The 23,826-nt window shown below is 39.2% G+C and overlaps 1 protein-coding gene across 3 annotated transcripts; it reads right to left on the bottom strand.

Moving 5' to 3' along the window:
• Positions 1–218: 218 nt before the first annotated feature.
• On the bottom strand, positions 219–23,590 carry CEP70 (centrosomal protein 70). 3 transcript variants are annotated; one of them, XM_089520193.1, is made up of 17 exons: positions 23,517–23,590; positions 19,236–19,337; positions 18,709–18,772; positions 17,962–18,085; positions 17,002–17,182; positions 14,887–15,056; positions 14,205–14,264; positions 13,020–13,128; positions 10,227–10,315; positions 9,967–10,038; positions 9,503–9,605; positions 7,653–7,826; positions 4,752–4,898; positions 3,807–3,975; positions 2,128–2,242; positions 1,257–1,336; positions 219–364 (listed from the first exon to the last, which is right to left on the bottom strand). In XM_089520193.1, the coding sequence occupies exons 2-17, from the start codon at positions 19,263–19,265 to the stop codon at positions 303–305; spliced, it is 1,749 nt and encodes a 582-aa protein (XP_089376319.1). In that variant the 5' UTR covers positions 19,266–19,337; positions 23,517–23,590; the 3' UTR covers positions 219–302. The 3 variants fall into 3 exon arrangements, with proteins under 3 accessions (XP_089376319.1, XP_089376318.1, XP_089376320.1); XM_089520192.1 differs by lacking the exon at positions 23,517–23,590 and adding an exon at positions 23,217–23,240; XM_089520194.1 differs by lacking the exons at positions 219–364; positions 1,257–1,336; positions 23,517–23,590 and adding an exon at positions 23,217–23,241 and having other exon boundaries at positions 2,219–2,297.
• Positions 23,591–23,826: the final 236 nt, after the last annotated feature.

Consider the following 23,826-nt stretch of genomic DNA (forward strand, 5'->3'; position numbering starts at 1 on the left):
ATGGTTTTTGGGGGGGAAAGAATGTACAATTCTAAAACTTTTATTTTAACTATTGATGTGATGAAAGTTTATAATGAATAAATTGAGTTATAGAACTGTGTGTGCTTAGAACTTTGACTTGAATTGATTATCATTACCGATAATGTTGCAAAGGTAAAAAAAATTTAGAGCAAAGATGCTCATTATGCAGAAGCATCAACTATAAAAACATCCAAGAATGAGTTAAAATGTTTTTAATTAAAATAGTTAAACAATATACATAAGAGGTAGATATATTTTGTGACTTTTATAGATGGCTTACATTATTGGTCTTTCCATTTCAGCTTCTGCACAGCAGGTACTATATCTGTCAGATTTCTGACTTCTGAAAAAAGAAAAATAATTTTATATAACCTATGCCCTTCAGGCTAAACGTATCAGCTACTTTTAGTTTTCCAATCAAACCAGGGAGGGTTAGAGAAGAGATATCTCTATTCATAAATTGAATTCCAACTGTGTGTGCCTTATGATGATGCCAATAATTTTATACAGCTTTTTTAGGCAAGGAATATTCAGATGTGGTTTTGCCAGTTCCTTCCTCTGAAATATAGCCTACAACATTTGGTCTTTGTTGGAAGCCTCCCATCAAAGTACTAACCAAAGTTGATCCTGCTTAGCTTCCAAAGTCAGTGCCTTTAGGGTATTTAGGCCCTTAAATTTCAATTTATATACACTCAATTTAAAAGAATTAATAGCTAGACTGAGAAGAACAGAATCTCACTGCTAGCACAAAGTCTTACAGACACAATGAAAATATACCAATATACCATTACTACCTTTTTTAGCTCACTAAATAACTGATAATATAAATACACAGTGTGGCCACATACATAAGTTGTCAAGATGTTTTTGAGTGACAATGAAGTCACTTTCAACCTGATCCTTTTCTGAGGCTTACTATGAGGACAGGAGCATTACACAGAACATTGCTAAGAATTGTTTTGAAAAGGGGGAATTATTAAAAAGGAAACTGAGTACTGAGCTAATATTAGCAAAGCATTAAGTAGAATCCAGTTTTAAAAAAACTGGGCTTCTCAGAACATGCTGTGCATTCTTCCCCACTTGTAGTAAGGTTAACTGGCTAAAAAACGCTTTGAACACAAATAGTAAAATTAACTAATTTCACTCCTAGCTATGAGGGCCTCTTTGCTTGTAGGCCCTCTACTTTCCAGGGCTGGAATGCATTGACAACAGCATATATTGTAGAAGTAACTCACCTAGAATGTGAAGCAAATCTTCAGTAAGAGCTTGAAAGGCTGGGAAAAAGTTGTCATGTTCTTCTAACTTGTAGATAATGCTGAAAAATATCAATTGAAGCATACATTTATTGGCTAGCAATTCTCCTCTGTAAAACACGCTCAGTGAGCTCCAATGCCAGAAGGTTTGTTCCATCCACCTCTTCAACACTGTTCTTTATTAGAAGTGCTTCTCTATAGGTGAGACACCTGTTTTTAGCACAATAAGGGCACTTCTATCTCAGAGTGTATCTTCAGCAGCAATGTGCTTTATCTTAAACCTTGAGAGAATGAACATACTTTTCCAATCTAAGAGAACTCAATATTCTTGCAATTGCTCTTTACATCTTCTATGGATTGTACCTACACTATGCTTCATGACTTCACTATATACATCCTGTGGTAGCAAAGGATACTTGCCACAGAAAGCAGGGCATGAAAAAGCCAACTTGGCTTTACTTTCTCTTCTTCCGCTTCCAATTTTTTTCTAATTGCTATTACACTGGAATAGGATGCACAACATACATTCTTGGGGTTAAAAAAAGTTTTTCAGACTGCAAATAATTATGATGCCCTATTTACATGGATGGCGCTTTTATGGAGAATATAAGGAGAAGTCTATACCCTAATGGGGTTGCAGTCTAAAAACTGATGTAAGGGAACTGGTGAGGTAGGTGGAGATAGAAGTAGCAAATCACACTGTTAACTAATTTAGGGCTAATGAGTTATACCAAAGACCACACAGAAAACATAGGTATTTGGAAAAAAGAACTTGCTCATAAAAATAACAATAATAGGAATTTCAATGGATTGTTCAGGGGTTAATGTTTAACAAGTGTGTAAGTTGACATACCTTTCGATGTCTTGTGTCCCAAACAGCTGTTCTACCTGCCAGATCACATTCTCATTAAATAGACTACAGAGCTTTCCAACAGTATTCACTAGGACACTGGGTGGGGTTGAGGTATCTGGAAGAACACCACATCACTTTCTATAGCAGAAGCTTCTAGCCAAACACTCTGGCTGACATTATCAATGCAGAAAATAAACAGAACATTTAAGTGGTCACTAATATCAATATGCAAACCAAGCAACATATGGAAATGATGATTCTGAAGATTCCATTTCTGATAAAATGTTTATCAGAATGAATAATAAAATGTCTAATATGGACCCAAGGGGGAAAATTACACTTTGAAAGACAATGAATAAAAGAACACAATGAGAAGAAAGACACTACAGTCCTCCCTCTGTTCTCACGGTCTTCAGACTCACATCCCTCGCTTATGTGCAAGGGATAAACGGAGGGGAAAGAATGGGGAGTGTGCCCTCAGTGCATCCATGCAAGCCTGTGCCTATATTCAAGCCAATGGGGCTTGAATATAAGCAAAGCTTCATTTCCACAAGCGAGTCCAGAACAGATCTCCTGTAAAAAAGGAGGGGCAAATGTATATGAAAACCTAGACAATATTCTTTTCAGCCACATTCAGTGTACATATCAATTTAACTACCTTGAAAATAACAAGGGAAAGATACCTTTAGATTAAAAGAAACACATAAAAAACTAGGAAAACAGACCCTATAGCAAACACATTCACATGAATTATAGTAGCGTTAAATAGTTCCAAATAATCAAGAAGTGTCAGTCCATTCTATCACATAGGGCCTGAACAGACAGTCCAAAATGAAGCTGCTTCAGGTAACTTTGGAGGTATGCTATTTAAATGATGCATGCATCCTAAGATGCTGGAAGCCGCACCAACACCATGCTCCAGTCCTAAGGACTAGAGCGTACCTTTGATGCAGCTTCTGGACTCTTAAGATGTGTTAGTCATTTAAACAGCATACCTCCAAAGTAACCCAAAGCAGCTTTATTTTGGCCTATCTATGCAGGCCCACAGTTATTGAATGTATCAGGTAACTAGCATCCTCCCTCTCCCCCCAATCTAAGTTGCCATGTAAAAAAACCCAGCCTTGAACAGTGTTTCTGTTCTGCAAGACAATATGGACTAATTTATAGTGGCAGGGTGGAAATATTAAAACAAACATAGCACTAGTACTGAAAATGTAAGATATACATTCTGCAAACTTTTAAAATCAATCATTTTAAAATCAATCAATCAAGAGCGTTAATAAACAAATACAGGTCTGAATTCCAATTGTTAAGAAGTGCTTCTGCCAAACCCATGCTTGTTGGATATAGGAATATTTTTTTGAAAAGGCTATTGAGATAATTCAGATAAAATACAATGTTGAACTAAGATATTTTATACATTATTGAGTATCTTATTTTCTTATTCTGTCCCTTAATCACAGGACAGTTTGGAATTTAATAGCTGTAACTTATAATAAGAGAAATGAAAGTGACAGTGCTTGTTGGTGTGAAAGGTTTTGCTCTGAAGTTATAAAGTATCATTCCATTGTTTCAAACACAATTGTACACTCCCCTCAAAAAGCAGAAATAATATTCTTATCACCTTCTATTTATCCCATGCTGGTTTTGAACATAGAAAAGAGCAACAAAATTCATACCTAATTCCAAGAGAACACGAAGGTTTCTCATAGCATTGGTCATCTCACCAAGTTTTGTATACACTTCATTCATCCGAGGGTAAATTCCATTCAAAGAATTCACATCAAACAGCTTTTGAAAATGAGAGACAATTGCATACAAGGTGTGTTGGGAAGGCATATGACTCTTCTGTAAGATGTCAGAGATGAGAAAGAGATGATTATACTGTAGTTTTTAACTTAAGTTAAATATCACAATGGAGGGCTAGGGATGAAATCAGTCTAAAAACTAGAAATCTCCCAGTGATAAGCAGCAAACTGCATGGGATAGGATTTACAGGCAGACTAAGCAGGATAGGTTTACTAAAAAAGCAGGGGCAAATTTAACTAAAAAGGTGATATCATAGCCCTGTTTAAATATTTGAAGGGCTGTCATATTGAGGATAGAGCAAACTTGTTTTCTAATGCTCCAGAGAATAGGATCCAGAACAACAGATGCAAAATACAAAAAGAAAAGAGAAAAGAAAAAAGAAAAAGAGATTCCGACTAAACATTAGGAGGAACTTCCTGACATTAAGAGCTGTTCAACATTGGAACACACTCCCTCGGAAAGTAGTGGAGTCTCCTCCTTTTGAGGTTTTTAAACAGGAGCTGCATGGCCATCTGTCAGGGCTGCTTTGATTGTGAGTTCCTGCATGGCAGGGGGGTTGGACTGGATGACCCTTGGGATCTGTTCCAACTCTATGATTCTAAAGCCATCTTTTGAAACCAATGACCAATGTCACAAACAAAGTCATCTACAGTATCAAAATTATTATGATGCGTTATGTATATCTCAATAAACAAATAAATATTTGAGATTTTGCCCTGGATTAAAATGCAGGGATTTATACTAACATACAGAAAGAAAGAAGCTTCAGCCTAAAAGTGTGAACAAAAAACAGAATTTTAAGGAAAAAAAGATACCTTGTCCTCATTTTCTACTTCTTCGGTCATTTCATCAACTAACCGCTGAAGGTCTTCAACTCTAACATCTTCCTTGTTATCCAGCACAGCTACTGTATGCCAAGGCAGTAACAGCAGAAGCAGCTTTTTAAGGGAGCTATGTAAATTCTTGAAAGAACAAAAATCATGGTCAGAGGACAGCATAACTCCCATTTTATATTTAATATTCTGAGCTCAAAGGTAATTGGTTCTTAACACAAGGGCCTAAATCCAAAACAAGACATCCATTGACAGAACTGTTTTCATCACCTGGCCGAGGGGTGGGTGGGTTGTCTCTCTTCTTCCCACCGCAGCCACAAACCCTGTTTTGGAAGACTGTGAGAACTTATGGAACCATTTTGTAAGAAATGCAAGATGCAGGGAAGAAAAAAATTCAGTCTTGGTGCTTCAGCAGAAGCAGCATGATGGAACAGGAGCTTTAGATTGCAGACTGGGGTGGATCTGTATCCCAAAAGGGGATGCAGTAGCGCATACTGGGAGGATGTATATCTGATCACAACTTTTTGGTTTTCACCCTGGCCTGTCCCCCACTGGAATATGGCCAGAAACCCTTTCAAAATCTGAATACCATCCCTGGATTTAAAAGGGTTAAATCCTTTCCCTGCTGCCCCTACAGCTATCTAGAGAGATACACATGAACACACCTTCCATTATTCCTTCCTTCCATGTATGTGTAAGGATAAACAGTCAGCCTTCTGTACCAATCAATTCCTTAATCACAGATTCAACCATGCATGGCATGAAAATATTTTTTAAAAAAATAAATTCTAAAAAACAAATCATTTTATATCAGGGACACCATTTGACTATGCCATTGTATATAATGGGACTTGAGCATCCATGGATTTGGGTATCCACGGGGAATCCTAGACCCAAACCTCAGCAGATACCAAAGGTCCACTGAATATACATGCAACTAGAAAACCAACTAGATTAGCCCCAGGAAGGAAAGCTGTGGTATCCGATTTATGTGAAGAACTACAGGAACATAAAAAATTACAATTTAAACAACTGGCCTCTTAATATAAACCAGCAAAGAATCAGATTATGGTGCCAGGAACTTCAAAGCTAATATTAATGGATTCAAACATGCTTTTTTTTCTGGGAAAAGAGCAGGATACAAAATAATAATAATAATAATAATAATAATAATAATAATAATAGCTGAAAAAAGATTTGATTATGAAAATTAAGGATTATGTTTAGCCTTTGGAAGGGTCAGACTCCCCACAAAAGTATGGCATATCAGACTCTACTACAGATAATACTGCATAACATGCTTGCCAGCCTTAAATATTGTGCATATAAGGAGACTGTACTTCCTCCTCACAAGACAAATGAGTGACAGGCAGAAAAATTCTAGGTATACTGGTCTGCAAATTGAGACAATTAGTCCCATGAAGTGGGAGATTAATTAATTATTTTACAAATTGGCACAAGTAGTAAGGGAGCTGGTAGATATGTGGGCATATTTTTTCTAAATATATTGCACGACCAGTAACCACACTCCTAGAAGCAGGACAGATTGTGAGGTACAGTAGAAAAAGCAGCAGTAGGAAACCTCTGGCATCCTATCACAATTGTTTTTTGCACCATGCCTCACTGGTGGGAGAGGGCTGAACACATCATCATTCACACTCCATTCTACAGCACCTTTGAAAGCCTTCAATTTACATTTTTTCCTACCTTTATTGTTTGGGAATGAGTAGCTAGAAGAAACAGCTGGAGTGTACTTGGTTTCTGTTTGTATTATTATATCCATTTTTATATGTAACAGATTGTTTTACAAAATCATAAAGTAGACATCAATATATATTATTCCTAAAATGGCCATAATAAGCTTTCCCAACTTCTTATGGCAAAGACACTTTTTGCTTCCCAGACATTCTGCTTCTCTGCTCTCTTCCTACAAAGGAGCTTATGAGCTTTGCACCAGATAGACACTAGATGCAGGTTTCAAATGGGTCTTTTGTATTTCTAAAGTGAGAACCCATTTTTACTGGTCTGCTCATACTGCCTTTGTCATATGAAATTGTCACAATTTGTTAGCCTGCAGACCTTCCCTCTTATACCATCTGAAGACAATATGAAGACTGTATAACTCTTCCTTCCCCTGCATACTTTTTAAAATAACATCCTTGCTTGATGAAGCAACTTTGAGTATCATAAACTCACACATAGATTTTTGCACAGTTTTGATTGGCATAAAGAGAGCCAGCATGACATACTGGTTTGAATGCTGCACTAAGACTGGAGACTAGGGTTTGATTCCCAGCTTGGCCATGATGGGCACACCACATGCCCTCAGCCTCAGAGGAAGGTAATGGCACTCCTCCTCTGAACAAATCTTGCCAAGAAAATCCCATGATAGGGCTGCCATAAATCAGAAACAACCTGAAGGCACACAACAACAACAACAACAACAACAACAACAACAACAACATTACTACAATATGGTGTTTGGATTCTGCCCTTTAGGCTGTTCAACACAATGAATGGGCAGGTTGGTAAAGAAATAATGGAACTCAAGGTTATATCACTTCAGATTAAAGTAAGGCTATTCATTGTTAATGCTTAAAAATACCCCCGCAAGAAGTAAGCTAAAGTTACTGAGAGAAAGGATAAAGGCAGCCCTTTTCCCTGATGTGCTAGTTTACTACCTAGAAAAAGCATGCAACTTTTTTCACATCTTATTTTGCATAATGCATAGTACAGCTTTTAATAATTTAATGTGGAATGCTAAGCACACCCACTCCACAAAGCAAAAAGTAATACTTTTTAAAAAGTACACAATTTTTATAGTGGGAGGATAGGTCCCTAAGTTTAAAGGAATGCAAGCATTAAAGCAAAAATCAGTAGTACCTTCAGGGACATTAGCTGGTCAGCCCACATTTCTACTGTGAGAGGAAGATGTTCAAATCCACATTCCTGTTCATTCTCTGTGGTACAGCTTCGTGGTAGCCCTTTCCTCTGCATATGCATTACCAAGGGAGCTCTTCTTGGGCTTCTAATAATTGAGTCAATGCTGGCCAGCACCTTTAACATGAAATATTGGCCAAAAAAGACACACTGTTAACTTCAGAAAGTATCAGAAAGATACTCATTTTTTGCAGACTTTATTACTCATATCTAAGAGACAGAGGGCCCAATCCTATGTATGCTTACATAGGCATTAGGAGCCACTGAATCTGAGTCTCAAGGGACTCTTACACACCTTTTCTCCTGATACTAAAAATTACACAGCACCAGCTACAAAATATTTGTTTCTCACTTTAGATAAGCTATCAGTTTCTTTAAAATGTTTTACACACAAACACTGTCTGCTGGGGCCCCTGGGTTTGTAATAGTGTGCACAATCAAGGTAGATCTGACTCACTGGATTTCAGTGGCCAACTGAGCAAATGCTTAAAACCTCATTCAATGAAATCATAACACTTAAAAGTGGTGAACTTTTCCCCCCTCCAAACTGTGCTCTGAGAAAGGCTACTATGGAGTTTCATTTACAATGCATCTGTCCCTACCCATCAACTTCTCTTTCCAGATGCATTTTTCTTTCATTTTTTTCTCCTGTGTCAATTGTTACTAAGGAAACAAGACTAAAACTACAATCTTGAACACTTACTTCATACCAAGTAAATATGCAGAGGACTGTGCTGCAAATCTGCACTGACCAATGTATTTGTAGTTCTACAGTTAGAAAGCATTCTAACCATGGAATTGCAAATACACTGGTTGGTAGAGAAATTAACACAATAGGTGAATTCATACACAGCATCAGCTCATGGTTTGTGAACCCTGTAAGAAGTGAACCCTGTACAGAGGGTGGTCCTTGTACAGTGTGCTCTCATTTCATCATCATTTACCATTCTCCCAGTAAAGAGTGAACACCAAATTACAGTTTAGCGTGAAATGTCTGAGACACAGTTTGAATTAAAGAGGCAATCTTAGTTTCTGCAAATCCAGTTTGTCCAGTATAACACACAACGATGGTTTAAATTAGAAATCGAGATGGGAAATCAATGTCCACATCAGAAGGAAATACACAAGTAAGTCAGGTACTACAAGTCCATGGTTGGGTGTTAACTCTAATCTGAACTTTTATTTTCTAATTCGCACAATCTGTCCCTACTAATGATCAACAGCTATTACTTTGTATTGTAAAATTTTAGAACAGTCACTTCTGCATTCTGTTTTATGACATCTTTGCATTTCTTATTCAATAATTTTGCAACAGAATCAGTTTGGTCACACCATATTTTCTGGATGTGCAGCAAGAGAAATGCTCCATAGATTTTGGGCAACTAAGGTTTCTCAAAACTATAGTACTAGAAATTAGTACCAGTACTGCACAGTTTGAAAACACATTTTGCATGCTGTATATGTTTATTCTGTCTATTATAAGAGGCAATACTCAACATGAGCTTGGTCTTTAGGGTAACACACAATAAACTTCACTCATGAGTGCATGCTGACAGCCTATTTTAATAAAAGACCCAGTATAACAACAACAACACAGTTTCTGCTAAACGACCATGCTGCAGCAAACCCCAGATTCATGTTGATCCCCTTCTCAAAGTAGTCTCTTGTGCCTGTATTGAAATGGGAAGATTTTGCTTCCAACTGTAGAGCAGCCACAGCTCCACATGATGGATGAACTCCAAGCTTCCCTTTTAGATTTTAATGTAGACCTTCTGAAAGAGCATCCTACCTACCTGCAAGTATTTTCTGGAAACCTCCTGCAGTTGGTCTCCCCCTGGATTGATTTTATGTTCTCTGTTTTCTTTGGTGTTCTCTTCTTCATTCTTCTCATGTGACCTTTAGAGCAAAAATCAAAAAGATTAAGAAGTAAAAAGACTGTTTCTGAGGCTGGTAAAGAGTCCCAGAATTCTCTTCAACTTCAGATCCCTTTTTGGTCATGTTGCACATATCTTTGAGGAGGCATCAGCTATGAAGATTTCCACAATATCTGGGGACAATATTCAGACATCCTATGGTACCATTGTTCCTATTCTTCTGCAAGGCTTTGCAGTGTCCCATCATCACAAGTTCACTTGTTTTCTTGCTATTTTTTTAAAAACCCTGCCTGACTGCAGAAAGAACATATTGCTGAGCTGCCCCTAACTTATTAATCTTAAAAACAGAGTTCTAGCACTCATATTCGATTAAAATTAAATACCTGATGTTCTTCAATGTTTTCTCCAGCTTCTTCACTTGGTGTTTATAAAATTTTAACTCCTGCGCAGTTGGTCTATATAGGGAAGAAAATATTTAATATAGAGTGGCTATTATGCTACTATTAGTGAAGGATATCAGCTATGCATCTATGGTTACAGTTATATATTTCAGATATTTACGGGTACTTGTAAAAGACGACTTGATGTTACATGTTTTTGTACATTTAAGAATCAAAACTACAAAAATAGCTCTATCACTCACCTGATCTCCATCTCTTTCTTGACGTTTATGTTTTCACGTAACAGCTGCTCATTTCGGGCTTTTGTCTCAATTATCTGAGTCTGAAAAGACTTTAAAAACTTTATTATAAAAACACAGTCATACACACACAGACAGAATTAATGTCAGTAACCTTATTTCATTTGTCCTCACAGCAAATTGATGAAGCAGGTCATTAGTACACATGCTTTATCAAAATGAGGAAATAAGTGTTGAAAACAATTATTTGCTCCAAGATTCACCCAGGGAATCTACTGGTGACCTCTTAAGATGAAAATCCTAGCAATGCAAATTCACATAGCTCACTACTTTCACAATATTCTATAAAACAAGATTGTAATTATTTGATGTTAAACATTAAACAGATGAGCACACATAGTCAAAGATGGGAGAATGCTTCACACTATGCACATAATATCCACCTGATGAAAATAACCCACTCAGCCCATGCATCAAACACAGTCCACACCCCAAACAGAAGTGACAACACAAACGCTCATACATTTACCACAGGTCTATGTTGAAGTGGGTGGGTGGCAGGGAGCGAGAGATTCTTATAAAGAAAATGGCATATCAGAAACGCTTAAAAATTCTGCCCCTGCAGCTTTGCCCCTCCCCTCAAAAATGGAGCATTTCCTTCTTTGTTTTACCCATAGTTGCTTTCAAAAAATTAAATTTAGTTTTTTAAAAAAAAATGTCAGAAGGTTCAGTTATGGATAACCTGCATGGTATCTGCCTTGGCTCTATTGTGGCAAGGGCATCGGGCCTCCAGAATGTTGAGAAAGAAGCTTCTTTAGAGAAAGGGGGGGGAAGAAAGCAGTGTTTTAGACTTTTAAAAACCATAATGTCCAGATTAGAGGAAGAGCAAGTAAAATTAAGTAAAGCATACTGAGGGAGTTAGATTGAGTGAGGATGAGGAGCCAGTAAAAAGAATATTAAAAAGTGATAGAATTCAAAGACATAGCCATGTTAGTCTTCGTCAGTATGCAAAGAGTTCTTTCAGCGCCTTTGAGACTAAATGAGAGAAAGAAATAAGTTGGTGGCATAAGCTTTTGTTAACTTAAGTCTACATCATCAGATACATGGAGTGAAGTACCCAGGAACAGAGCTTTACAGCTATGAATGAGCAGGTTGTATGTGCAAATAGCAACAGAATTGCAAAACTTGAGGCATGGTGGTAAGGTGACAAGTTCAGTTGTAACAATGGTCATTTAGGGACTAAGGCAAGAAGATGTTGCCTAAATCCAAAGTGAGTCAATAATCGTATGAATGGTGGAGGGAGTTTTTGGAATGTAGTGTGATGCTGGCTAGGAACCAGAAAGAGATATGACAAACTGGCCAAGAGAGATGTGGCTGGAGTGTTAACTAGTGTTGTAGTATGTATATGTATACCAAGAAACCATTGCTGATGGACTGAAGTTTGTGGATATATTCTAATTTTTCTGTTTCTTTTACCAACCTTTGTAGTTTTTATGTTCAAGGACCATTGTTCTGAGGTCCAAGATGGAATGCCCAAGAAGACTGAAGTGTTCTGCAACTTGTTTTTGTGTATTCCTATTTGTATCTCTGATTCATGTCCATTTATCCTCTGGCGCAGAGGACTAGCCTGTTTACCCAATGTAGAGTGCTGAAGGGTATTGTTGACAGAGGATGGCATATATCACATTAGAGGATGAGCAAGTGAAAGTCCCTCTAATATTGTGAGTGAAATTATTAGTTCCTGAGTAGATGTGGGGCAGAGTTGGCATCTGGGTTTGTGGCAAGTTCTCCTTATCTGTGTTGTATGTATGTCTTCCTGTAGGTAAGTAACTGTTTGAGATTGCGAGATTATCTGTAGGCAAGTAATGGCCTGTCACCAAGATCCCTTGAAAGTGCTACATTATGACCAGAATGGGCTGTAGTTCATTGATGATATATCTGAGCGGTCTCAGTTGGAAGCTGTATGTGGGCACTAGTGGGTTCTGCCATTTCTTGTCTTCAGTTTGTTCTGTATTAGATTAGTTCTGGGTTCAAGTCTTGCTGTATTGATTTGGTTTTTTACTTCACATAGTGAGTAGTACTATAGCTTGAGGAAAATTTGTTGTAATTCCAGGAGTTTGATGTCTCCTGACTTGTGAGTCTGAGCAATCTATGCATTGGTATATAATGCACAGCAGGGTGGTTTTTTATGGAGCAGATGGGGTTTTAGTTATGTTTTAAACGTTTGTATATTTTAATGTGATTTTATATTGTGTGTAGATGTTTTTAATTGTTTTGAATTTTACTGAAGTTTTAAATGTTTTGTCTATGAGCCGCCTTGGGTCCCTCCAGGGAGAAAGGTGGAATAAATGAAATAAATTGATAATAAAATAAATAACACAAAAGCTTATACTTCCAACTTCTTTATCTCAGTGTCAAAGGTAATGCAAGATCTCTTTGCATTAGAAGCTGAGAATTAGTCGGCATAGCAAAGTAATGTGTTGATAGCACATAACAACTAGTCATGACTGTTTTTCTCTTCTGGCAGGGATAAAAGAAAACAGCGAGGTTATGTGCCTTCCCTCCATTGTTGTTATCATCATCATCATCATCATTATTATTATTCCCACTAAAGTATTTATCAGCAGGTATGAAGAAGCCCGAGAACAAGCACCAGGAAGGGAGGATTCATGCCCCTTGTCTCCAGAATGTTCCCTACATGAATGAAAGAAAAATAACTCACCAAGCGAAAGTGTTTGGTTTTATCTCTATAAATTGGGCAGTTTCCACATTCACATTTATGAGTATATGCCTTACCATAAGCAAAGCTTTGTAATTTGCTGTGGCATCTATGTTCTTCAGGAATTCCTCTTCTTTTTCCTCTCCTCCTCCTCCTTGTGTATGATTGCAGTCTCTCTTATATTTCCTGTGAAAGAAACAAAGTGAAAAAGTAAAAAGCTATGAAACATGAGAGGACGGAAAGTAGTCATTGAATTTTTATCAATCTATTCTACACCACTACCCTTCAACCTTCAATCCCATTGGCAGAGCAGGAGCAGACAAGGCTGTGTTTTATCATTCTGCTTAATTTATATGCAGAATATATCTTATGGAAAGCAGGATTAGATTCAAGAAGGAACAGGTGTGAAAACTCAGGAAAGGAATATCAAAAGTTTTAAGATAGCCAGATGACACTATAATACTAGCAGAAAAAAGCAAAGACTTGGAACAGATGGCGTACATATCTTTACACTGAGTTAAAAAGAAATTTAAAAAATGAGATTTCCTATAGCTTGACTCAGTCCTTAACCAAAAAGGAGACTGTAGACAAGAAATCAGGAGAACAAGGAAGAATTGGAAAGGCAACCAGAAGTACTGGAAAGGCAACCATGAAGGAGTTAGATAAGATGCTCAAGTGTAAAGACATATCATTAACTACCAAAGACAGAATCATCCAGGCCACAGTATTTCCAATTTCTATAAAGGGGTGGAAAAACTGGACAGTGAAGAAACATGACAGGAAGATGATCAATGCATTTGAAATGTGGTGCTGCAAGAGAGTTCTCTGGGCAATATGGACTGGTAAGACAACAAATAAATGGGTTTTAGAGCAAAGCAATCCTGAATTATCACTAGAACAACCTAAACTGAGGCTGTTATATTTTAGACATATCACACGACAACGTGACTGATAATTACAGAATACAATGTTTGCTAAAGTGGCAGTAGGCAAAGAGGCAGACTGCACTACAGGGGCATTAATTCAAGCCAGAACCCTGAGTTTGTAAGATCTGAGCAAGGCAGTTCATGACTAGGACTATTGGAGGTCTCTCATTCATAGGGTCACATAGGTTAATCAACTTGATGGCAAATAGCAACAACAAAAACCCTTGGACAAGAACATGTTAAAGACTTTCATATCTTACTAATGCCTTGAATCTATTCAAACATTCTACATAACCAATACAGCATAACTTTATTTATATCCATGACTTTTCTTACCTTAGTTCTTTTCTGATTTGGTCAATCTGAGACTCATAATAATCAATTAGGCAACAAATCCTAGAAAGACAGGAAAAGGATGAAAGTTTGGAAGACTTCTCCAATATTATTGAGTTTCTGATCTAGTCTAAGTTTTCCTGGGCTTTTGCTGGCAAGGTGGAAAGGAGGATGAATTTGGAAAGTGGGAGAAGAATTTCAGAACCTCTAAACAGCATGTGGAATCCTCAGCCCAGCTGACCCTATTCTCCTAAAAGAGACAGCTACAAAATCATCATAAAATGAGGGAAGTGGTAGCAACTACACGGCTATTGTTAAAGTGGTTCCAACACAATACATAACATGTCCCTGAACAGCCTGTAATTCACCTCCTCCATTCTTAACATAATACAGTAGACCTTTGGTATCCACTGGGGTTTGGTTCGAGGTCCCCTCATGGATACCAAAATCCATGGATGTTTAAGTCCCATTATTACAATGGCATGGTGTCCCTTATATAAAATAGTAACATTTCGGAATTTATATGTTTTTTGAATATTTTCAAGCTGTGGATAATTGAATCCATAGACATGAAGGACTGGCTGTAATCAGAAATATTAAAACTGCAAAATTTGAGCTTTCCACAAAAATTAATCTCCTCAGCATTACAAAAACTATCAAACTGTACATGTACACAATTACTCACTGTTGATCCAAACAAGTTCTTGGCGCTTGCTTGCAAAACTGCCGAAACATTTTTTTCTGCGTAGCAAGACGTTGCTGCTCCTCGGTGCCAACCCTAGAAAGCTCCTTCTCCAAACGGGCAATAGTATCTTCTTGTTCTCGCAACTTCTCAGACTGCTGGTTGTACTTTACCTACATGCAGAAAGAACGGAAGAGAATCACAGACACAGGATAATTCTGGGAAGAGAACTAATGGTAGATGACAATGAATTTATTAATTTTGAAGACCTCTCCAACTTTCTAGGAAGAGATTACTTATTTAATTTTTATGTATTTTTATTGGAGGGATATTTAAAGTGTATCATAAAGTCAAAATAGTCAGTCATAACTCCATCATGGTATCAGTTCTACCACAATCTCAGTGTGAGTTTTCATGCTCCCTGAAGTGTGAAGCAAAGCGTTGCTTCCCAGAGTTTCACTCCCATGTGGCAGCAAAGACAGTCAACTGCCCACACTCACTGCAAATTCTCTTGAGAAAGTCCCTTCTTGCCAAAGGAGACAGCAATAAAGGAAGCACTAAAGGAGGTCCACATTGATACCACAGGATAAGGAGGCGGGAGAGAGGAAAAAGTGCTGACTCATTTTGTGGCATCCACATATGCCATCAATTAAGGAGCAGGCTTTATGCCTCCCTGTCTTGGTGAGTTCTACACAGAGCCAGCTATTCTTTCAATGCCTAGCTCCAAAAGGGTAGTGAGAACCAGAAATACAAGAAGTAACAAGTATTATGTAGAACGGGCCTCCAGTGAAGGATGAAGCCACCTCCTCTTCCTGGGGTGACCTGCCTTTCTACTCCCGTAAATAATAATAATAATAATAATAATAATAATTATTATTATTATTATTATTATTATTATTATTATTATTATTATTTCTTTTCCACCTCTCCTCAAGGCTTGAGGCAGGGTACAGCATGTTAAAATACAAAATAAAATTAAGAACACATAAACCCACAGTTAAAATACAATACTATAAAATAATTAAAATACACTTATAAGAGTTCGTATGCAAAGTTAAAAAGTTGTGATTTAAAATTGGTTGGATAGATCTGCTGGAAGGGCTATGCCTTTAATGCCATTTTAAAAGAAGTCAGTGTTTTCAGCTGTCATATCTCTTCTGGCAGGTCATTCCACAGTCTGGGGGCAGCAGACAAAAAAGTTGTCTGGCAAATTGCTCCCAGTCTAGTCCTGGCCAGTTGGAGCAAACATTTCCCAGGGGACCAGCGTGTACAGGGCAGATTGTACAGGAGAAGGTGATCCTGTAGGTAACCAGGTCTCAAATCATGCATGCTTTTAAAGGTAATAACCAACACTTTGTACTTTGCCCAGAAACTAATAGGAGGCCAGTGGATAGCTTTTAAGACTGGTGTAATGTAACTCCTGGACGTACTCGTAATTAGTCTGGCTCCCAAATTCTGAATCAGTTGGAGTTTCCGAACTTGGTACAAAGATAGCCCAATGTATAGCACATGGCAGAAGTCCAGTCTTGAGGTTACCAGCACATGCACTACCATCTTTAGGTCCTCTGCTTCTAGGGAGAGGTGTCGTATCAGCCAAAGCTGATAACAGGCACTCCTGACTGTCGCATCTTTCTGAGCTGACGGATCCAGAAGCACTCCCAAACTGTGAACACAGTCTTTCAGGAGGAGTGTGACTCCTTTCAGAACTACCTGACACAATCCTATTGCACTGGAGGATGCAGGAGCACTTCTGCTTTTGTTACCACTGCCTCCACTAGAATGGGTTCCATCTTTGGTGGGCACATGGTAGTGTTGGGTGAGTGGCTGCACCTCTACCCTATGCTGCAGCATGAAAGTGTGTGTTGGGGGGGAGGGGGTTAATCAAAAGAAAGCAGCTCTGCATTGCTACTGGTAGCAGTAGCTTTCCAGAGCAGCAAGCACCCTTCTAGGGAGGGACGGAGAGGTGAGTTTGCCACTCCAGCAGTCTGCTGCCTGAGAGAATCAGCTCTCCGAGCCTTGTGATAAAGCTTCCCCAATCACTTAATTTAAAAAAAAACTGAAACAAAAATAAATATCCTGTCAATGCCAGATCCTCAAAGTTACAATGAACAAAGCTACCTGAGTAGTTTGCTGATCTTTCTGAAGCTCTCTGACTTGGTTGTGCTGCTGGGATGCATTAGCTATAGACTCATCTTCCAGCTGACGTATTTTGTGTTTGATATTTCCCAAAATGATATCCAGATCATTGGCTCGTTGTTCTTGCCGAGAAGTCCGACTTCGCTCCAAGCGCAATTCATCTCTAATGTTTAAAAAACAAATCCCCAGTAAGCACTATAAAACACAGTGAAATAGATATGAATTAAAGTATTGGAGAAATCTCAATTTTAGGTGACCACATGAGTGCTTTGTACAGGCAAAGTCTCCTGCTGATCTCCCTGTCTAGTCTTGCTATTGTTCCTAAATAGCTATAGGTGAATGAGCTAGAGCAAAATATCAATTAGAACCTGTTGCATTCAGGGAAGCTGAATGCAAAATAAGCCAAAGTTACATTCCTTTCCCAGTGAAGGGCCAGGATATGTGAACTAATTTTGCCTTTTTATTTAACCTCCTAAAACTAGTATAACTAGTAGGTGAAAAGAGGATGTGGAGGAGCTTTCAAAATGCCATAGCAGAGAGGGAAAGCAAAAGAACTTTAGATTAGAACATAAACAAAGTGCAGTGGTCACAGACAAGGCTTGGCATTTCAGAATAGCATCAGATTTTACACAATGTACAGTAGTTATATAAAAGCAATTATGGGCAATTTTATGCCCCCATATGTTTAGGACTACAATCTTCATCACCCCTGACCATAGGCTTTACTGATGAGATGCTGAAGCGACTTGCAGTCCAACACCTGTAGAGGGAATTAGATGCCTTCTTCTAATTTAAAAACTACTATAAATATAAAATCATAAAATGGAAACATGGCAAAAGGGTAGGAATCTGCATAGGGACAAATGTACCCTCTTCTTTGGATCAGAATTCTACTTATCTCATTAATGAAGTGCCCCAGAAAAATGCCTAAAACTGTCTTACCTCAGCTGGCGATTGTCTTCTATCAAACCACGAACAATTTTCCGTTGACGCTCTGTTTCTTCCACTAATGTTTTCAATGCATACCGTATTGCTTGTGAACATTGTCTGTCCATAACAATCTTATCTGTAAAATTTAAAAAGGAAATTCCTAAGATATCCATTAAATGAGTTATAGATTATAACATTTCACAAAGCAGGTTGCTGAGTGGAGAAAATCACATAATGTCTGAGTAGCCTGTAGAACAATGAGCTTAGAAACATCACCAGACCAGATGGTCTGAACAAGAAAGCACTGTATTCCTTTATCTCAGTTCGTACTTGTTGGAACCAGCTGACAATGTCCTTTGAAGATCATCTGTTGCTGTGTGTCTTCATGCCATTACTGACTTATGATGTTTGTTCAGAGAGGGCAGTCATTGTCTGAGGATGAGGGAGTGTGACTTGTCAAAAATCACCCAGTGGGGTTCATGGTTGAGCAGGGATTCGAATTCTGGTCTCACTCAGTCCACAACACCATGCTGATTCCCTTTCAGATTTACTATATGGCAATTATTATACTGCATCATACTTAAGCCAATTTTCTATAATACAGATAGTATTATAGAGAGTAATAGAGATTATTCTAAGTAATCTAGTAATAGTATTCTTAGGCAAATTCTAGATGAGCAGAAATGAGTCACATGATTGCAGAAGGGCACAATTCAACTGATGGCCAACATAGTTTCATTTTTTAAAAAACTTGCTTACCTGGTACCAAAGTTCTTAAGCCATGATGTCGTAATAACTTATTTACGTTTTCCCATTCTTCTTGCTACAGTTGGAAGAAAATGGGAAAAAACTAAATGAATTTCTTTATCATACAGTATTTCTACATGGAACTCCTGAAATTCTTTTTAATTGTTTACTGAATGGTGTCACACCAAACTACCATTTTCAGAATTCCATAGTATTGAGCCATGGCAGTTAAAACCGTGTCAAACCAGATTATTTCTGCAATGTGGATGCAGCCCACATATTCTATACAACAAAGTGAAGTCAAATGAGAAGAAAGACTGGACAGAATAAAACAGTGCAGGAGAGGAAAGAGAAGACAAAGAAGGAGGGGGACAAAAAAAGCATACTTTATTATTGTCCAAAAGAGCTCCCCACCTCTCACCTCTTTAACAGGAATAACTGTTATCCAGCCTATATTAAAGCAATATAAGAAAACCTAAGGGATTCACTGGAGAAGCTTCTAACACAGCTGAACTGAGGGGGAAAGTTCTGCTGCCTACCTCCTCTCTGCTCCAAGAATCACTGGACATTCTTTCTGAAGAAAAATTCACTACCACAGATCCTGATGCAGCCTGTCTTGGCAACCAACAATCTTGGGAACTCTGAAAATCAAACCGACAAGAAAGTATTAAAGCTGTGTCTTATATCTAAACTAACATCATTGACCAGAATCCATTCAAGGATAACAAGAGTAGAGTACTTTTGCAGTTTTTTGAAGGGTTTTTTTGTTTTGCAGGCTAAATAAATAAATAATTTTTGTATTATTTTTAAAAACACATATTGTGAGGGAGAGAATAGGCTGGTTCAGCTCCATCAGGGCCAGCCTGAAGATAGAGCACCCTCCCTCCATAACTGTCATCTTTTGGCCTGTGAGGGAGAGAACAGGCTGGCCCAGCTCCATCAGGGCCAGCCTGAAGATAAAGCGCCCTCCCTCCATATCTGTCATCTTCTGGCCTGTGAGGGAGAGAATAGGCTGGCCCAGCTCCATCAGGGCCAGCCTGAAGATAGAGCGCCCTCCCTCCATATCTGTCATCCTTCAGCCTTTGAGGGAGAGAATAGGCTGGCCCAGCTCCATCAGGGCTAGCCTGAAGAAGAGCCCTCCCTCTGGTCCATCTGCCTTGGTCCAGGCCTCAGAGGGAGAGAAGAATGCTGGACCTGATCCCCTCCCCCCTCACCATTCCCTTCTCCTTTTGTGTCGTGTCTTTTTAGATTGTAAGCCTTAGGGCAGGGAACTGTCTATTTTCCCCTCTTTTGTATTCCCAGTGATTGGGGGTATATAAATAAATCCTATTATTATTATTATTATTATTATTATTATTATTATTATTATATAAATAACAAGATAAAGATACTGAAACTGAGTACAAACTAATGAACAGTTTTATCGCATTTGTACAGGACAGTGTGGTGTAGTGGTTTGAGCATTGGATTATGACTCTGGACACCAGGGTTTGAATCCCAGCTTGGCCATGTGTGTGTGCATGCCTTCAAGCCGCCTGTCAACGTCCAGCAACCCCATTCATTTCATTAGATTTTGTTGTTGTTGTTGTTGTTGTTGTGTACATTCGTCATTTCTGACTTATGGTGACCCCATCACTGGGTTTTCTTGGCAAGATTTGTTCAGAGGAAGTTTGTTATTGCCTTCCTCTGAGGCTGAGAGAGTATGACTTGTTCGAGGTCACCCAGTGGGTTTCCATGTAAGCGGGGATTCAAACCTGGTTGCCACAATGGCTCAGGCAAGGAACATTCCGAAGTGGTTTTGCCAGTTCCTTCCTCTGAAATATAGCCTTCGTCACCTGGTGGTATTCACTGGCATTCTCATCCAAGTACAAACCAGAACTGACCCTGGTTAGCTTTCAAGATCAAAAGGTATCTGGTGCCTTTAGGGTACAGTATTTAGGCCATCCTGTGAATAGGATTAAGATGTTTTAAACAGAATTTTAAAAACACTGCAAAAACAATTAAACCTTTCCTCTTAAAATTTCAAAGCACATGAAAGATTATACTACAGTATAATATACCTTTATATCGTGTGTGTGTGTATACACACACACACATATATATATACACACACACACACACACTATAAAGGTATATTATGCTCAGTTTTCAGGGTTATGGAAGAATTTGGTACAGGGAATTCCAGTTACCTGAAGATTAAAAGTGCTAAATATTTTATGATGACAGTTATATATATGGGGTTGAATATGTCCGAGCCTCTGTTTTCCCGTTTTTTTCCCCCAGAACGGATCCCCCGCTATAACGGAGGGCCAACTGTATATGTATACTATACAGTATATGTATGCGCTCTCTCTCTCTCTCTAGAGCGTGCATAAGATCAGACTGTACAAATGAGAGTGGGGGAGATTGGGTGATACATATTTTAACTGAAGTGCAGTTTTACTCATGAAATCACCCAAGAAATTTCCAGTAACTGGACAGGATGACCAGATTAAAGATGGGAATCCAATACCTTTAACAGGTACATGAAACGAGGAATTTCAGCAGGTATAGCCTGACATACAACCATGTTCTGACTTAAATTTCCTCTTCCACACAAATATTAAAGTACAGCAGCCCTAACCTCTTTTCATGTGGCCATCTTAAGTTACCCAGAATACACTGGTGCCTCGGGATACGAAATGATCGGGTTACGAAATTTCCGGGATACGAAAAAGTTGGATTGGCAAAAACTGTTTCGGGTTACGAAATATTTTTCGGGTTACGAAATTCATTTCGGCACGAAATTCAAATCCTGCAAAGTGCAGCTATAGGCTTTCCGGGTTACGAAATTTTCGGGTTACGAAAGGAATGGCGGAACGAATTAATTTCGTAACCCGAGGCACCAGTGTATATGACCAGATGACAAGTATTGCCTTTTATAACCAAGCGTTTGGCTTTGAACGTGTTTGCAACTAAGCAGGGATTCCAACCCTGGACCCCAGAGTCATACTCCAACACTCCACAGCACACTATCATGGGGTTTTCTTGGCAAGATCTGTTCAGGAGGTGGTTTGCCATTGTCATCCTCTGAGGCTGAGAGTGTGTGTCTTGCCCAAGGAAAACCAGTGGGGTTCCATAGCTAAGCAGGGATTCAAACCCTGGTCTTCAGAGTCAAAATCCAATGCTCCAAACACTGTACCACACTATCAACATTAGGAAGATGGCAAGAAGTGTTCAACGGTGGAATATATTGCCCAGGAGTGGTAGAACCTCCTTCTTTGGAGTTTTTTAAACAGAAGCTGAATGGCCATCTGTCAGGGATGCTTTGATTGTGAATTCCTGCATGGCAGGGGGTTGGACTGGATGGCCCTTGAGGTATGATTCTATTATTCTATAAATACTATGATTCTCAGCCAAGGATGCTGAGATACATAGGTTCACCATCAAGGAAACTGGACTAATGTGCTCCCACTGGAGTATAACAGTCCTACAGAATAGGACCTGGAGCAATGAATGCAAGCTACAAGAAAAGGGGTAGAATTCAACGACATAGCCATTTTAGTCTCTAGAATCAGTACACAGAGAGCTCTTGTAGCACTTTTGAAACTCACTGAAAGAAATTGGCAGCATGAGCTTTCCTAGACTTCAGTCTACTTCCTCAGAAGCAGCAGACAACAGTAGACTGAGGAAGTAGACTGAAGTCTAGGAAAGCTCATGCTCCCAATTTCTTTCTTTCAGCAAGCCTCAAAGGGGCTACAAGACCTCTCTACATAAAGGAAAAGGGATTCCACCTCAACATTAGGAGGAAGCTCTTGAGAGTAAGAGCTGCTTGACAGTGAAATACACTCCTTCAGAGAGTAGTGGAGTCTCCTTCTTAGGAGTTTTTTAAACAGATGCTGGGTGGCCATCTGTTGGGGGTGCTTTGATTGTGAGTTCCTGCATGGCAGATTTGGGGTGGATTTGGGGTCTCTTCTAACTCTTATTAGGATAGGAACAATTTGGCCATATGATGTATCTAAGGGGAAGTAAGATATTGGCATTATTCCAGCTTCTGCTTGCATATATCTGACTGGTGCTCCTGGTGAAAGGCTCAATATTGCTCTTAAAAATTATTTTGTAAGACCTCTAATTTATTAGTCTTAATGTTTCCCCATACTCCTGCTCCACATGTAATCTATGCATTTCCACCTTTAACTCTAGCTAATTTCAAGACAGTTTGAATAGATCCTTGTGCCTTCAGATTTACAGCTGCCAAGTGGCTATTGCATGAGCCATTCTGGGAGAAGCAAACCCCTGAGTAATGAAACTGCTTGACCTGTTTCTGGGTGGAACTCATTCAGTACCCATCTCTCTTTGGATGGGTGTTTGCCAAACCCTTTGTTTTTCTATAGCTCACACAAGAGTTGTTTTTGTTACATACTTCCCCAAAAGCTTTCAATAATCTTCTCATGCCTATTAAATTTAGATAGATAGATAGATAGATAGACAGACAGCCACACACCCCACCAATCCCAGCACCATCCCTTGCTGCCACTGACCATGCTGACTAGAGCAGCTAGGCCTTGCAGTCTGATCATAACACCTGGAGGACTTCATCTCTTTAAGAAATGTTGCCTCAAGCATTGCCTCTAATACCCTGGGTGTGTTCCTGAAGAGGGTTGGGAAGGATGGCTTTTGAGGGTGGGGGCTCTCCTCAAGGGCAGAGGAGCCCTCTCCAGTCCCCCCTGTGGCCACCCTGCTCCCCCACTTTGGCTGCCCCCAAACCCACCCTCAGCTCCTTGGGGCCATAAAGGCCCACTCTCCCACTCAGGGCCACTCTGTGAGGAAACAGTACGCACCAGTCCCCCTCCTCTGCCTCTCTCTTCCTTGGCCGTTATTATGGGCGGGCTCCCAGGGTGGGAAGGCCTCACTCCCCGGCCTTGCCTTGCCTTCCTGCTCCTCCCAGCCAAGGCCAGGAGGAGGCCCTTCCTTCCCTTCCAGCCCCGCCTGCCTCCTTGATCCAGCTGCACTCAAGAAATAGCCCACCTTCAGACCGCTTTAACTGCCTTGGCTCAATGCAAGGGATTAGTTCTGCAGTGTGTTTGGGAGAGGGTTGCCATAATTCTCTTCCAAAAACAGGGACAAAATGGTCCTGTTCTCTGGAGCAGC

This window comes from Sceloporus occidentalis, unplaced genomic scaffold, assembly GCF_023333645.1.
Source record: "Sceloporus occidentalis isolate IW3139 unplaced genomic scaffold, rSceOcc1.0.p SCAF_4, whole genome shotgun sequence".
In the NCBI taxonomy this organism is placed as follows: Eukaryota; Metazoa; Chordata; class Lepidosauria; order Squamata; family Phrynosomatidae; genus Sceloporus; species Sceloporus occidentalis.

Bases quoted from the DNA above. Each gene is read 5' to 3' on its own strand.
- CEP70 (XM_089520192.1), bottom strand. The intron at 17,183-17,961 runs GTAAGACAGTTT...TTTAAACATTAG, and splicing joins GAAGACAATCGCCAGCTGAG to AGATGAATTGCGCTTGGAGC. The intron at 10,316-13,019 runs GTAAGGCATATA...AAGTTTTTAAAG, and splicing joins ATTACAAAGCTTTGCTTATG to TCTTTTCAGACTCAGATAAT.